Raw genomic sequence first — 17645 nt, 5'->3', positions numbered from 1 at the left:
CGTGCGAATCGAAAGTGATATTATTATACTTTTTAAGTGAGGCGAAAATAAATAAAGTTCAACTCCATTTCACGACGTCTCTGACCAACACGGTATGGGGGAGGCCTTCATCCTGCAGTGGATTGCCAAAAGGGCTGTAAGCTATCTTTATTTAAGAATCGGAGACAGTAGTGGTTTTCCATGCAATACTTAAATTGTATTTAGAAACTGTATGATGGCCGACTGATATGAATGTATTTCGAAGAATCTAATTTTGCAATGGTTTTTAATTCACATTGCTATCCACAATTGCAAGCTTTATACTCATTGTTTATGTGATTTACTTCAGGTTTTTAAGTACAAAAATGAAGCCGATTATTTTCTTTGTAGTTTTGGTACTTGCAAGTTTCACTTACCATTCCCAGCTTACAGGTAAGCTAAATTTACTAATGCATGACATGCAAGCAGTGATCAATGTTTTTATTTAATGTAAGACTAAACGTTTTTTTATATTAAACACTCATCTAGATGTATATTTGTACATGTATATATGTCAATATGTGGTGGTCTTTGATTCCCAATTTTATGACCTGCCCCTGACCTTTTTTTGTTTGATAATGGTCGTTAATCATCACAGTAACAATTAAAGTGATGCAATAATAATGATAATTTCTGATAAGTGTTGACATTCAATGAGGTATCCTTGTGATGTGGTCATAATGATGAATTACATATATTTACATTGCAGACGGAATAACATATGTAATCACCAAACTCAAGGGATCAATCGCCAGCCCCAACTATCCATATGATTACCCATCTCTGTATGATGGCTACTGGGTCATAGTAGGACCACCCGACTCTATAATAACACTAACCATCGTGGACCACGTGTAAGTGGCATGCTTGAACTGTTTTAATGGTAAAGTGTCTATTTATAATGAATATGTTTTAACAATAAGTCGTCATGATAAAGCAACCATACTCTTGAACAAAAATATACTCGATAACATGTATTCCCAAACCAAGAAATACACATATGATTGTCCTTTCATAATTCAATAGGAGCAATGTAACCCATTCCTATGTGAGATTAGTCAAATATTGCTACGTTAATGTTTTAATATCTAGAAATTAAATTGGCATTCTGTTTTGGTGTGCACAGTATAGTTTATATATAAAGCATATTCAAACAGAGAAACGGTCTGAATTAATGGCATTGCGGATGATAGGAGCGTGGATGATCAGAGATTTGCAGCAATTGGAAAATTGATATCAGAGGTGTGGACTCGAGTCATGTGACTTGGACTCGAGTCAGACTCGAGTCATGAATTTGATGACTTGCGACTCGACTTGGACTTGCATAACAATGACTTTGTCCCACCTATGAGATGTGGACTCGAGTCATGTGACTTGGACTCGAGTCAGACTCGAGTCATGAATTTGATGACTTGCGACTCGACTTGGACTTGCATAACAATGACTTTGTCCCACCTCTGATTGATATACACATCGTTTATAATGGAATTTTAAGTTAAACTTAATTTATTCCCTTGAAATGACGTTGCATATCGTGTTGTTTGCATGTTGCCTCATTCATGTTATTCTTTTTTATATACATGCAGAATCGGGTGGTTTGATTCTATGACCATTTATGAAAATAATATTGCCTACAAATACCAGTATTTTGGAAATGGATATACACTCAAGAGTGTTGGTAACTCACTGATTGTGCATCTAGAAACTAGTTTGTTCTTCAATAATCGAGGCTTCTATGCAACCTATACCGTGACAGTTTATCCAGATGGTAAGTTGTTTAAAATACCAAACATTTACAAAATAGGAACCTGTCTACACTCCAAACCAAATAACAAAGTAAATATTCAAGATAATGTCAATATATGCAGTAGTTGATGGTAACCAATCTGTTACCGCCACCACAAAATATGGCCTTCTGCAAGGCTATGTTTAGGTTTCCAACATTAATGACTTTATTAATTATGATCTTCCACTCACAATACAATCCATTCATTTGCGGATGATAGAACATTTAAGCAATACGTTACATTTAAGTCACAAGCTGAAAGTAATAGTCACATTTAGCTGCCCAACTACACTATCAGTCACCACGCACATATGCTAATGTGTTTCATATACCCTCCTCCACCCGACACAGCCAAATAAATATAACTGTCACGTGGCCAAACATGCCAATGTATTACATTTAACAATTTGGTCCGATGTTTCGCTGGTAGTTGCACCCATCAACATCAGGTGATTGCTAGAATTACGGAGATCTAGTCCAGGCGTGGGACTCCAATGGGTGCCGTACTGCCACCAACATGCCCCCATAGGCGAGCAGAAAGTAGCAAGAAATTATGACTAGAGGTTTATGCACATATTCTAATTGTAATATAATGGAATATTATATAAATTATGTTACGTATGTAAATGTACTCTTTAGTTCTTTCGGTAAAGTCAAATGGCCTATTTCTCTCTAAAATTTACCAAGATGTCATAGGTCCATTCGCTCTTTCTTTCCCCCGCCCGCTTCGGGGTGGAATTCCACACATCTCTATGTGTGTCTCTGTTTGTCGAAATTCACACTTAACTTCTAATTTTAGTAATCTTTGGAGATCGTAATCAACCAGGCTATGCGTTAACTGTGTGTTAGCCGACTCTGTGTTGCATTACATTACATTTCCAAAAGATTTGATGCATATTGTTTCTCAAACTATTTCTCTCTCTAAAATTTACCAGGCTCTCATAGGGCCATTCGATCTTCTTTCCCTTGGTCTCTTCGGGGTGGATTCATTGCCATGCTAATTTCTCTCCTTCAGCAGCTGCCCCATCAGACCCACCTCTCTCTCTGCCCCCCCCTCTCTCTATTTAAGGCCTTGACACAGAGGCATTGGGTCTCTGTGTGTCTATGTTGTGTATTTCTCTCTCTGCTTGTGTGTCTGTTTGTGTCTCCTTGTCTGCGTTTTGTCTCTCTCTCAAATTTAGTTCTACCTGATGACGGCTGCTTGTGTTGCAATCGAAACGTCGTACTCTATTATTTAATCTATTTTTTTTCTATGTGACTTTACCAAAATAATCAAAGAGTCATTCCTGCAGTCACAAAAGCTTCAAATCTAGTATGTAAATGTAGTGAATTCAACTGAGTCGCTGATGTTGTTCTTTAGAGGCAACACTTTTATTGTAACATCAACCCGGTAACACAAAGGGGTAACTGCCCCTTCACCAGATACAGCCTGGGTTGGTGACCACCCAGCTAACTATTCTATGCGTAGGAGTTACAGCTACAAAGGGTCAGATTCTCACTCGGGTCCCCGACCACGTGTTGATGCCTCGTAGAGCTTCCAGCTTGTAGACGTGGAGCTTCCAGCTTGAAGAACGAATATCCCCGGTCCCTCCAAGCGAGTGCGTGATACCAGGTGCCCAGGGGAGGTTGGCTTGCTCACCCTGAACGTCCTGAGGGGAATGTGTAAATGTTCCGCCAAACCCGGCTCCTCACGGAGAGCAGTAGGTCAGGTCGACGGATCCTCCACACTCGAAGCCTGCGAAGCCGGCATGCGCGGCCGTGCAGGAGACGTCAGTCATGCAGCACCTGGGGGCGGAACATAATTGCTCCGCTGAGGTTGCAACCCCGGCTCGTCGGACACATTCGACATGTGGAGATGTCCAGAGCAACAAGTTCGTTGACGCGCGATACCTGGATCGATTGCAATGGGGGTCGGGAAGGTTTCGACGGTGGCTTCCGCCGAGCGCACTGCATGCACCCTTTGAGAAAATCATCCACATCCCCGGACATTGCCGGCCAATAGAAATACCATTTGAGCATAGCCAGCATCTTCTGCACGCCTAGGTGCAAGAGATGCTCGTGCACTGCCCAAACGACCTCGCCTAGCAGGGCAGTGGGGACAACTATGATATAACGGCGCAGCCCCCCATCCCAATGCATTAGTAAGCCGCCCTGCAGAACCACCGAGGCGATGCCCCGTCGATCATTGTCCCCATCAGCTTCCCTCATACAATGCCGCAATTTGAGTAGCGAAGTGTCTTCCGCCTGAAGACGTAATCCAGACCAAGGACCGCGTCTCGTGCGGCCGGAGCGGCGCCCGTCCCACCTGTCGCCGCATCAACAGATGCCGCGAGAGGAGGGGGTGAGGTCATATCAGTCGGTTTACATCACCCGGAACCTGAAAAACATGCACAACCTACGGTCGTTGGTAATCGCGACAGGGCATCGGCGTTCGTATGGCGAGAACCCTTGCGGTACATAACATGGAACGATAAGTCCTGCAGGATCACTAGCCAGCGTGATAATTGACCTGACGGCTGATCCACACACAGCGCATATTGGAGCGCTGCATAATCGGAGCGCACCTCAAATCGTCTGCCGTACAAGTAGGGGCGATATTGCTGCACGAAAACCACAATGGCTAGTAATTCACGGCATGTAACGCAATAACGCAGTTCGGCCGGAGACAGCACTCTACTGCCATATGCAACAACTTTCTCCACCCCATAAACAACCTGCGACAAGACGGAACCAATACCAGTATTGCTAGCGTCCGTATCAAGGACGAACAGAAATGAAAAAATCGGAAAACGCAGGGGAAGGGCGTTCATTAATCCATCGCGGATGTCACGAAATGCCACCTCCTCTTCCCCCAATTAAACTTATGACCCTTAGCCGATAACGGGTGGAGTGGTTTTGCAATTGACGTGAACCCGGCAACAAAACGGCGATAGTAGGACTCAAAGCCGATGAAACTGCACACCTCAGTCATTGAGGTGGGAATCGGCCAAGTTCGAACGCACGCAGTCTTCTCCGGGTCGGTCGCAATACCCGTTTCGTTAACAATATGGCCAAGATACCAAACCGTTTTCTGGAGGTGACATTTCTGAGGTTTAAATTTAAGGTTAGCCACAAGCATTTTGAGAAAGACAGTATGCAGACGGAGCAAATGGTCGTCAGAAGTGCGGCTAAAGACGATTACATCATCGAGATATATCAAACAAGAGTCCCATTGGAGACCCGCCAGGACCAGTTCCATTAACCGTTGGAATATGGCCGGCACGGAATGGAGCCCCATAGGATGGCCATCTTAGGTCATGAGACATCATCAAGCAGCAACTTCCAGAACCCGGATAGGAGATCCAGGTTGGAGAAAAAACGTGCCCCCGTCAACGCGTCCAGCTAATCATCCATGCGAGGCAAGGGATACGCATCCGCACCAGAGACATTATTAAGTTTTCTAAAATCGACACAAAATCGTAAGCTACCGTTGTGTTTCTTCACAAGCACAATCAGAGCTCCCCAGGGACTGGTAGATGGTGAGATGATGTCTGCAGCCAACATCTCATCAATGGCCAGCCGAACATGTTCCTTCTCCAACGGGCTCAGCTGGTAGGGATTCTGTTGGATAGAGCCCGCGTCGCCCGTAGCAATGTGGTGACTCAGTAGCAACGTGCATCCAATACAAAATTTACCCTTGCTAAAAATATCCAAAAACTCATGTAAAAGCATCAGCTTCCCTATCTGGTCCGCGGATAAGGTACCACTTTCATCGCACAGTTTGTCAATCCAACTTTCATCCACATCAAGGGATTGTCGAGTGTGAGGCTCAGCACCCACATTCCCAACGACACCCACTTCCGGGCATGCCGATGATGCATAAGCCAACACCATACCCTCCTGGATGACCGTGGTGTCCAAGCCAGCATGAAGAACCTGAATAAAAGACTCCTGGTCGTTAGACACTATCGTTTGAGCCGCCACCAAAGTCAGTTCGTGACTGACCTTGTTGGAAGGACCCAAAACAATTCCAGTCTCCGTAGCTCCCAAATCGAGCGGCTTCCTCAAGTGGAGGAGAACTAACATCTGCGCGCCTGGAGGGATTCTCACCGTTCGGCGCGTGAGCGCCTGCAACGTAGCGTTGGCCATACACAATCGTGTGGGGGAAGGCAAAAATGCCATACGACAGCCGCATGGCAAATCCAAACAGCCACAGTCAATGCGGAATTTCAAAGGCATCCTACCTAGTAAAACGGTTCCAAGTAAACATGGAACAGTCAGGGACATGGAGTCAAGAATGTGCCCAGACAATTTAATATCAGCGATGCACACCTCGCCTGTTATCCGACCGATAATACTCATTGAGCCGTCGTCAGTGGCGTTAACACGGTACATCAACAGGGTCTAGAACCTGACACTTGGGTGGCAAAATATTGTAAATTAACTCTGAGATAATAGTTGCCGATGCACCTGTGTCGACTAGCATCCTAATTTCTACACCCTCAATAAACCCAAGCATGGCAGATGAACCCGCGGCCGCCACTACCACTTGATGGGCCAGCTCCGATCACTGATCTGGTCGGAGCTGATGAACCTCACGATTACGCATAGGACTCCCCCGTACCGACGCACAGCCAGGACGCGAACTTAAGTGCTTAGATGGGTGAGATGAGGCCAGAGGTCGAGTGTGGACTGCGTTGCAACTCGCCTTAGGGTGTAGGGAAGCGAAGGATGGCAGCGAAGCTGGAAGACGCCATCGTGGTACATGGCAGTCCAATAGCACGTGCCCCGGCAGGCCGCAATTGTAGCGGATGACACAGCCGCTTCTGGAACGAGATGACGATCTTGGCCACGGCAGCGCATCCGTCTGTCGCGCGCCACCGTCACCCCGGTCGCCACCACCCCGAGTCGACGCGAATCCCGACAGGGGCTCCCCTCCATCTGGCAGCCCTGGCTCCATGCGGGACAGGGCACATGTCACCAGCGCCCTGTCCCGTTGTAGAAGTTTCTGGGCTTGCATGCACTTAGCGACTTTAAGAAATTAGATGTGATCATCCATCGTGGTTCATTTTAGGAAAGATGGCTTTCGCTAGCGCCAAAAGCGCACTACGGAAGGTGAGGGCCGACTCTCTCCCCCTTCCGTTGCGTGGCGAATTTGTGGCGCGTATTCGCCGAAGGCTCGTAAATAGACGCTATCTGGTGAGGGTGGACCGTTCCAGTGGCGGGATGGCGAGATACGCCGCAAGGGCGTTGTCGTCAAGGGCGGTAGTCAATGCCCACAGCGCCTCCGCCTCCGGCATTCATGAGGAATCGCCGCTTAAAAGCCACCCAGTCGCCACTGGTAGCCACAAACTCCTTAATGAAAGGAAGCCGATGTTGGAGAGCTGGGAAGTCCATCGGCGCTGACGGCGCACCTTCAGTTTTGGCGGACTGCGCACTCCACGCCGGTGACAAAATGGTGGCTGAAAGCGCAGGCTGCGCCGCTGAGTTTTCCCGCCTGCTGCAAAATGGCGGTGGAGTCGCCATCCACAAGCAGCATTGCCGTTCCTTCCTTCACTGGTGAGACCACTGGATTGATCTTTGCGAGGAGCGAAGCTGCAGCATGGAGGAGCTCTGCGAGGTGACCGTGCGCCTCCTGGAGGGATGCCTCCATCGATGACGAAGCGACGAGCGGCCGGCTGGCGCCCTGCTCCGCCGGTAGCATCTCCACCACATCCTCCAGAGCTGTAGGTGGCACGAGGTCCTCATCCTCGCTGTCCGACGTCCTGGGACGTGGTCTGCGACGTGTAGAAATAGTCTACTGCTAGCTGTATAGACTAGCATGTAGGCCACTGCCGACATCAGTTGTAGTGAGTCCAACTGAGTCGCAGACGTTGTTCTTTAGAGGCAACACTTTTATTGTAACATAAACCCGTTAACACAAAGGGGTAACTACCCCTTCACCAGATACAGCCTAGGGTGGTGACCACCCAGCTATCTACTCTATACGTAGGAGTTACAGCTACGAAGGGTCAGACCCTCACTCGGGTCCCCGACCACGTGTTGATGCCTCGTAGAGCTTCCAGCTTGTCGACGTGGAGCTTCCAGCTTGTAAAATGAAGAACCCCGGTCCCTCACAGGGACCCACCTTATATCCCCTGGGTTGAAGCCGCTCCGCTTTTGGCCCCGCCCACCTTCGAGCATTCTCGCTACCTCTCAATCTCTCTCGAGAGCTCTCCCCGGACATGTGATCACCCCCTAGCCCCCCCCACCTGGGACCCTCTCTGTGGACACTCCGGATCACGTGTCTATGGGGTCAACCAGAGTGCCATGGCCCAAGGCAACCCTGCCCGTAGGCTGACACTCTCCCACTTCCCCTGGTGGGAGACCGCACTACACGTGTTGCGTGGTGCCTGCGCTATCCCAGCGCTCACCAAGCCCCGCTAGGGCTGGTACTACACCCGCCTATGGGGTGTACGCCTCACACAGCAACCAACCCGGTGCTGTCTGCGATGTAGGGACATCGCATGCCACGGCCCTCTTGGGCCGGCACCATACAGTGACATCCCTGATGTCACTACATCAATACAAATGTATATATCTACATATATCTACATGACGCTACAGGCGTAGTCAGAGTTAATGATACAAAATGATTAATAATGTAATAATGGTGTGTTAGTTTTAATTAATGTAAATAAAGACTTGATATTGTGAATTGATTACAACCAATCGTTGTTAGATTTGTTGAAATTACTTGTATTTGTTGAAAAATTTGGATCACCGGTCATAGAATACAGATCACTGTGATGGGTGGAGTAGTTTGTAAGATAAAGCATACGGCAAAAGAAAGTTATGATTTAGCAAATCCGAAGTGATTTTAAGGGTTATTTTTTTTTAAATCTGATGCCAGCATAGTCTATGAGAGGCATAAATATAGCAGTTTTCAAATGTTGCTGTGTGGAATATGACAAACAGAATGTTCTATACAAAGTCCCAATCTTGATCGATCATCCAGAACTCGCCAATTCACTCCAATCACTCGGTCACCAGCAGTCAGTTTCCTTCTCAACATCACTCATAACATTGTTTCCTCTATCCATACTTTTGGAGCCTACCAGACTACTTCATCTAACAATATAAAATGTCGTAACAATGTAATTTTTCCAATTGTATTTAACCTCCTCAAAAGTAATTTGCAAATAAATAATATCAGTAAGTTCTGTGCAAAACTAGTTACTACTGGCCAATACTAATTAGAAAAGCTATGGAAATTGAGAGAAATTAAAATAATTGTAACCGCTCGGATATCTGGACTTAGTGCTGCTTGGAAGCGAATCATCAAATAAAACATTGTTTAAATGCATGCCGATACAGGCCACCATACTTCAATAGAGATTACCGTTGGTACGACTATTTTAGTACACAAAATGGACAGGAAGTAGATGATAAATGGGCTCCCATAATGTGGTCATCACATCTACGCCTCTAATTAAGGAACGAAACAGGTGGACTTCTCCACAAATCTGGTTGTCGCCTAAAGAAACTAGTTGCAATTACTGGCGAAACGCCATACTCAGATTGTTACTGTTGTAACTTGGCTCTCCAACACACCGGTGTGCTGTACTAGTAACGTATTGGCATGTTCTGTTTACTTGACAAACCTTATTAATTGGCAATGGCGGGTTTAACACCACATTTATATATTTACGCCATCTAACCCAAAAAACCTGTGTTATGGATGATATTAGTCGCGAAATCCTACGTGTTAAATCAAGATTAAATCATATCCTCATGTATACATTATTTGAGACTCATTTGTAAAAGAAAAAAGAGATGTGACATGCCAATGAGCTGCAACACTTTACTTTTTATTAAAAAAAAATGACCATGGGAGAGAGACCAGTTGTCATTGCAATTGACTGGTGTGAAAAGTAACGATGTTCCCTGTGCAATTTTAGATTACAAGCGTCCTATCGGACTGAAAATGGGCAACTTGTCGGATGCCCTGTTAACAGCCTCATCAGAATACAATGCCAACTTTTCATCCAAGTATGCTCGTCTGGACAACATGCTGGGCTTCTGGCGTCCAAAGTTCCAAACCTCATTTGAATACTTACAGATTGTGTTCCCGAGCGTGGAAAAGGTCACAGGATTGATTTTCCAAGGGTCAGTGCCACAGGTGGATGCACGGTATAATTTAAATCCTAGCTGGGTGAAGGCCTATACATTTGACACACTGAGCCCAGTGACCTTGCTTTGGTGGGCAATAAATGTGGAGGTGAGTCGTTGCTCAAAACACATTTATGGATTGTTTTATTCAAAGGTAGCTTTCAAATGACGCTTTAGCACATCCGTAAAACGTCCTTAAACTGCAAGCGCTGATAATATCAAGGCTGATGGTGAGCGAGAGTAATTAAATCAAGCCGTGTGCAGGTACTAGATATTAAGGATAGCGATGGCTTGGGGAAGCCTTCATTCAGCAGCGGGCAGATCATGGCTGATGATGAAAATTACACCTTCATTATGTTAAATGGTCTGAAGGCAGTATAATTGTATTTACTGCTGACAAAACATCTTGGGGAAGTTGTAAGGAAGCAAGGAAGTGAATTCATGTAAAGTTACATACAGTGACGATGTGGCAAAGCTTGTGAATAAAGTAGTTGGCTTGGCTTCTTGGTGTGGATTGTGCAATTAATAACGTACGTATTAACGCCATTTGTGTACCTTTGCTCATAAACAGGTTTGTTTTTGCAGCCTTCACACTATACAAAAGAATATGGATAGTACTAACATAATATTTTCTCTGTGTGCAGCTATTTCCTTTAAACTCAGACTCTGAAACACCAAAGTATCAATATTTTTACAATCCATTAGTCAGTAGTGGTTTACGGATCAGGCCCACTCAATGGCATGACAGCATAGCACTCCGCATGGAAGTACTTTTAAAGTGCAGCAAAAATAATCCCACTGAAGTAACATATAAGGTGATGAATTTGCAAGGATTAGTAAAGTTCAAAATAAGTAATGCATTATTTTGTGGCACATGTTACCTCTGGGATTTTGGAGACAATCATACAGTTATTCAAGGCCCCAATAATTGTAATAAATGGCTACTTAGCAGTGAGACAATTCCGTATACTTCCGACCTCATAGAGTTGCCTTATAATTATTCAGCTTTTGGAATGTACCACATGGTAGTTCAGGAAATCAATAATGTTACCAACACATATGAAAAAAATATTTATGTCAACAGCTATGGCTGTGTTCCAGAAAATGTCACTTTAGTAGATGATGTACAAAGCACCAATAAGACTGGGGTATTACGCATTTCTAAAGCAATGGACTTGGTAGTTAATTTTATTATGACATGCATAGTCCAATATAATGAAGACAAGTACATCTGGTCCATCAAAAACCTTCAAACTGGAAACATTAAAATCATGCCTGGGTATGATGCCATTCATCAACGATTTGACCCCTTATATTTTACTGGGGGTACCTTCTTAATTGAGGTCGCAGTCAATCTCTCCTCAATATATGTGCCAATCATGAAGGACAACCTCACTGTCATTGTTCAACCGACACCTTTAGAAGTGTACATCACAGGTGGAGACACCAGGACCGTTAGCAATGGGGCCGACGTGCAAGTCGACGCATCTGAGCTGTCGTACGATCCCGATGACGTGAGCCAGTCGAACACGGGCATAGTGTTTCAGTGGAAATGCACCAAAACATCTCCAAACAATGTTACGGCAAACTGCAAGTTCAGTGAAATGGATAGTGGAACAATATCAATTCCACAGTCTGAGTTGGAAATAAATGCTGTTATATTGGCTGAAGTCACAGCAACTAAAGATGCACGCAAAGAAAACAGAACACAAGCTCTACAAATCAAGGGAGGAGGTTTTGTGGACGTATACATAAGGTATACTTTGCACTGCAGTTGACTTCTTGATAGTAGTTGGCCAGACATGGCAATATTGAATGTGGATAGTGATCATTAGTTGACGAGATTACATTTCTAGATATTAAAAGAACCCAATGAAGAGAACACAATTTATCTCTTTGTGTGTACATGTAAGGGAGTGGTGATGCAATGATTAGCACACTGAGCTATAACCCCAGGCAACCTGGGATAAATTTCTGATGATGGATAAGATCATTGACAATTTGTATATGAACGTGTTCTGGGCTTCCTATAGGTCGACTCAGTATCTGGTGTGATGTGTAAATATCAACTGGGTTACACCACTCCATCGTGTATTGCACTGGCCTTAATAGGTGCTCGCTAATAGTAATAACCCTCAAAATCCGTATGCCTTATATGGTTATATGGGGGAGATCATTGTCCTTGTAGGAACCACAAAAAAGTGAACATGCTATAATTGTTGTATAAATTTCAGGGTTTCAGAAACATCACACGAAAGCACACAGTGATTTATAAATAATTCAGTGTTGTTTTACAGTTGTGTTGGTAACTGTAATATGAAAACTACCACGACAGAGCCGCTAGTACTTTCAGTCAGGTGTGCTAACTGTGTCGACGGTGAAATAATTACCTACCACTGGAAAATGGACAAACTTACAGACGTGGATTTTGAAGCCATGACTTCTACTGGTAAGCATTCAAAACCGAGTTTGTCATCGAATATCAATGTAACATGAAACTCACTTTGGTTATAAAGCAGTGGTTCTCAAAGTGCGGTCCTCGGACCACCGGTGGTCAGCGACAGTCATCCAGGTGATCCGCTGGGCTGTCATGCAAATGCAGGTTGATCTGGAAACAACGACAATGTTCAAATCTTTTGTTTTTGACATTAGTTAATATTTTACTTCCGACATTTAATGAAAACATTATTAAACTAACCTAACCCTAAGATCTAAATGCCTTCCCTAAGAAAAAAAACCCCCATAGTAATATGAATCACTTTGTATTATTGATGGTATTTAGAGAGAGAAGTGAATGCGTTTTGTCATGGAGGGGGCGGGGGGGCGTTCACGGAAATGTTTGCATCGGCTGAGTGGTTCATGGGCCAAAAAAGTTAAAGCACCGATCTTAAGCCATGTAGAAGCGGAAGTCATTGAATGTTCAGTGTGATGACCGCTTTCTTCCAAAGTGTGTGTGTGTGGTGATCGGGAAGACTCCGGAACCAAATTGTTTTCTTAACCTGACAACGAGTCGACAAATGTTCAGATGCTTGTTTAAGGTTGACGTGGATTATGTAGTGGAAGATGAATATCTGAGAGATACTAAGCCGACTCAATTTGGAGGATTTTATATGTCAATAGAGTCAAGTGACTGTCCATGCGTCCCTCTTAGGAGGTCACCCCTACTATCCCACATGTTGGCAAACTTTGAAATGAGTGGCTCCATTTTTAACTCATAAATATAATCTGTCAAAGATGAAGACCAATATACAATGCTTTTTTGAAAAGTTAAACATTTATCATACTCTTTGACTATTGAAACTAAGTCAACTGGCTAATAGCTCTCTATCTCTTGGTATTTCAGTAGAGGTTAACTGTGGACGGGCATACTTTCACATGCATTTTTTTTTAAAATAGGCACCGAATGTTTTAAACGTCTATGCACAATATATTTTGTGATAGCAATAAGGATTGGATCACATGATAATTGTATACATTACAATACTTATGACTAATAATTTGATGGTATTTTACATGCACCATATGATACTATGTGATTTTTTTAATTTCCTCCTTAAGGTATTTATACTCAAGGCTTGGTAGTTACTGAAGACTCTCTGGAAAAAGGGAAGCAACATGAAATTAGCGTTCAGGTTGAAATCCCAAATAAAGATCCTGCAAAAGCCACCTACATGTTTGAAACTGGCTCAACTCCAACAAACGGCAGTTGTACAAGTGATCCCACGTCAGGTAAACAGTTGAACATTATGAAACTGTCACCATACATAATCACACGGACAGAGTAAGTAGATGGTCAGTGCAAATCATTACAAATCTTTTCAGAAAGTAAATGAAGTTTGGCATTATCGTTGCAGACCACACATATTCACCAACTGAATTCAGATTCATTAATATGTTGCTATTGTTATGTCCAGAAGAGCGTCACTAAGTTTACAGATGGTTGTTCTTTTCTCTCTTTCTCATGCTCCTACACTAATAACACTATGTAAACACAATTTTTGTTCTGCGTAGTAAGTGTTATTTCGTAATTGCTTATGCCTAAAAAGTGTATAAAATGGCTATTATTCCCCACAAACTTTTCTTTTGTGACCAGGACAGTGATATTTTGAAATTTACCTATTTTCAATGAGAAAACAGGCGAATGTGTCTTTTCGTTCACATAAAGTCAGAAAAAACAACATAGGAATCTAAATTAACATGTATTTATACTAAAGTAATACAATAATGACTACAGAAGATTTAGAAGTGAGTAGTTTTTCGAGATTCACGATTATACTGTAAATCACTTTCACGAATCAGCTCCCAAATTAGTTTCCCATCATGTTCTCGCTATACTTTCCTTGGTAGCGGCATTCAAAATCCAGTATATCCTAGTGGAAGCGCTCGCCTTGCTCCTCCGAGTACGCTCCCATGTTCTCCTTGAATTTATCAAGGATATGGACTTTGAGGGACATCCTACAGCCAATTGTGCCGTAGTTCTTCACCAGAATCTCAACCAGCTCCAGGAAGCCACGAACCACTGTGACAAAGCTGTTCCAAGCCGCTTTCTCCTTACTACTGAGCTTCTTGGGAATTAATTACACTCCATGATCTTCTTTATCTGTGGCCCGATGAAGACACCAGCTTTGACCTTTGCCTCAGACAGTTTAGGGAAGAAGTCTTGAAGGTACTTGAAGGCTGCCGACTCCTTATCTACAGCTCTGACAAATTTTTCATAAGGCCCAATTTAATGTGCAGTGGTGGCATCAACACCTTCCGGGGGTCCACCAGTGGCTCCCACTTGACGTTGTTCCTCCCCACAGAAAACTCGGTCCGCTGTGGCCAGTCCCGCCTGTGGTAGTGCGCCTTAGGGTCCCTGCTGTCCCAAAGGCAAAGATAGCAGGGAAACTTGGTAAAACCGCCTTGGAGACCCATCTGGAATGCCACCATTTTGAAGTTTCCGATGACCTCCCAGCCATACTCATCATACTTCAAGGCGTCCAGCAAGGTCTTGATGCTGTTGTAATCCTCTTTGAGGTGCACCGAGTGAGCCAGGGGAAGAGATGGGTACTTGTTACCATTATGGAGCAGCACGGCTTTGAGGCTCCTGGATGAGCTGTCAATGAAGAGACGCCACTCATTTTGGTTACAGGCGATTCCGATTGCCTCAAACAGATTGGTCACATTGTGGTTGCAAAAAGGTTGGCGACGCTTCCTATGATCTGCGACTTGCCCACTTTCATCTGACAAGTTCCACTGCTTGAGCCTAGACGTCAAAAGATCGGCATTGGACTTGGTGAGACCAAGATCTCTGATCAAGTCGTTGAGGTATTTTTGGTTGGGGTAGTATGGGTTTCTCTCCTCAGCTCCACCTCTGAAATTGTCATCTGGATCTGCAACGTCTTCCTCGCTCTCTGACTTGCTGTTCTCTTCTAAAGACGGCTGCTCTTTCTCTGGAGGAATGGGTACGGGGAGCTCATGGCAGTATGGCACTGGGGCGATGGATGAAGGAAGGTCCGGATACGTGATAGCAGGTGCATTCTTGCCAGTCCGACGTTTGGAAGGGTCCACCATGCAGAAGTAGCAGTTGCTTGAGTGGTCAGTGGGTTCCCGCCAAATTATTCGGATAGCTAACTTTATGGCTCTCTTTTCCCCTCTGTACCATTCTACAAAAATACAGTTATTTCCCCCATGACTAATGTGTAAGAGATTCTCGCAACATTTTTCATATATGATATATTTTTTCAATAACATTGAAAAACGTTTACAATTTAATTTTTTAACAAATTTTATAACATAAAATTCCGAGAAACAATTGTACATCTTACCTTCCAGAGTTGTTTTGCATTGCTCGCAGGTGAAATGAGGTGCCCAGGGTTTGTCTTATTCCCGACAGGCATGCCGAAATATGCCTTGTAGACTTCACACATCTTAGCAGATGCTTCCACAGAGTACGCTGTCGCTCTTGTCTTGATAAATTTGCTGCAGACATAGCAAAATGCGTCTGCCAGATGCTTGCAGCCTCTTGATGTCATCACAGAAAAAGGCAGATATGTATCCACTTAGGCAGCAGGAACTAAACTGAACTGGTGGGCTTAAGGCCCCTGTATGTATACTACATTTTCATTACTGGAAAGTTCTAGAATGTTCTATAAATTACTCCAAGTTTACTCAGCACTGAATCTATCTGGAATGTTCTGTAAAATAGGTAAATTTAAAAATATCAATGTCCTGGTCACAAAAGCAAAGTTTGTGGGGAATAATAGCGATTTTCTGTACTTTTAAGGCATACGCAATTAGGAAATAATACTTACTATCCAGGAACAAAAAATAAATCGTTAGACAGTGTAAGCATGTCATCTTCTTCCAAGCGTTTGTCCCACTCATGTGGGGTCCGCTGTCCTTGCCAACGTTCTCCATGCTGCCTTGTCCTGCACCATCTCTCATTCCACTCCTCGGGCCACCATGTCCGATTGTACCCCATCGCCTCACCTCTTTTTCTGCCTTCCTCTTGATCTATTTCCTTTCACTTACATCACTTGCACCTTCTGATCCACATAATCTTCCTGTCGTCTCTCAACATGACCGAACCACACCAGCCTTTTCTCTCTCATTTTCTGCGTGATTTCTACTACTTTGAGTCTTCCTTTCACTTCTTCATTTCTCACCCTGTCCTTCCTTGTTAAACATAACATCCATCTTAACTTCCTCATCTCTGTCACCACCATAGCTTGGTCCTTCCCTTTTCTTGTACAACAGTACTCGGCCCCATTTAACAGAAACGCCCTCACCACTGTCTTGCACACTTTTCCCTTAAATCAAACTGGGACCCTCTTATCGCACATCACACTAGTCATCTCTCGCCATTTCAGCCATTCAGTCCTTGTTCTCATCTCTCCTTCTAGTGATCCATCAGCACACATCATTGCACCCAGGTTCTTAAACTCGTTCGTCTTCATTAACTGATCAATTTTCAATCCTTCTTCTGCATTAGTTCCACAGAAATTTGCCACCATGTACTCCGTCTTTCTCCGACTGATACTCAACCCATTCCATTCAATGTTTTGCACCGAGATCTTTAAATAATCTTCCACTACCCCTCTTCTTTCACCACATAGCACAGTATCGTCTGCAAACAGCATACACGACCTCTTCTTCTCATATACCACCAGCTGAGCTCTCTAGGCACTTATATGATCCTTTCTCAGAGTTTCGCAGTATGGCTCATCCATGCTATTTCTCTGTAGTCCCCACACTCTTGTACACCACCCTTCCTTTTAAAGACGAAAACCAATGTATAATGACTCGGACGACAAAGTACTAGGAGCCACTTTATCAACACAAAACAATATAGGTCCGGGCTGCATGCTTGAAGTTGAAGCTGTACTTTCCCTCGAACATCCCCTCCTCTTGTGCTCTGCCCTTTTATATCATTCCAGTCCCCTTTCTCGAATATTCCCTCACTGCATTTATCTTAGCCAACCTCTGTCCTTCCCCTCTAACAGATCCCAACCGTCGCCTCTGGGTTCCACTTTGTTTCCTGCCTATTCTCATTCAAACCCTTTTCTCAAATCACTTCAAAAGCCTGCCTGCCGACTAATCCACGTGACCTTGGTTAGCTGTTAGGTTGCACAATGGTATTTTTTTGGTCATTACATCACCCCTCCTCCCACCTTTTAAAAATGAGCTATCCCAGCTAACTTTAAGGAAGGAATAACCAACCTACAGAGGA

General features: G+C 44.1%; 1 protein-coding gene across 1 annotated transcript in view; it reads left to right on the top strand.

Moving 5' to 3' along the window:
* The first annotated feature begins 238 nt into the window (after nucleotides 1-238).
* The window catches only part of LOC144937466 (polycystin family receptor for egg jelly-like), a 78552-nt gene continuing 61145 nt past the window's right edge, over nucleotides 239-17645 (top strand). The window contains exons 1-7 of the mRNA XM_078864711.1: nucleotides 239-411; nucleotides 728-872; nucleotides 1605-1786; nucleotides 9724-10043; nucleotides 10579-11690; nucleotides 12232-12383; nucleotides 13493-13663. Of these exons, the coding sequence (XP_078720837.1) occupies nucleotides 345-411; nucleotides 728-872; nucleotides 1605-1786; nucleotides 9724-10043; nucleotides 10579-11690; nucleotides 12232-12383; nucleotides 13493-13663 (2149 nt within the window). The 5' untranslated portion in view covers nucleotides 239-344. The remainder of the gene's footprint in view (nucleotides 412-727; nucleotides 873-1604; nucleotides 1787-9723; nucleotides 10044-10578; nucleotides 11691-12231; nucleotides 12384-13492; nucleotides 13664-17645) is intronic.

The sequence above is a fragment of the Lampetra fluviatilis genome, chromosome 19 (genome assembly GCF_964198595.1).
Source record: "Lampetra fluviatilis chromosome 19, kcLamFluv1.1, whole genome shotgun sequence".
NCBI classification, from domain to species: domain Eukaryota; kingdom Metazoa; phylum Chordata; class Hyperoartia; order Petromyzontiformes; family Petromyzontidae; genus Lampetra; species Lampetra fluviatilis.
This window is presented reverse-complemented; position numbering and strand designations above follow the sequence as displayed.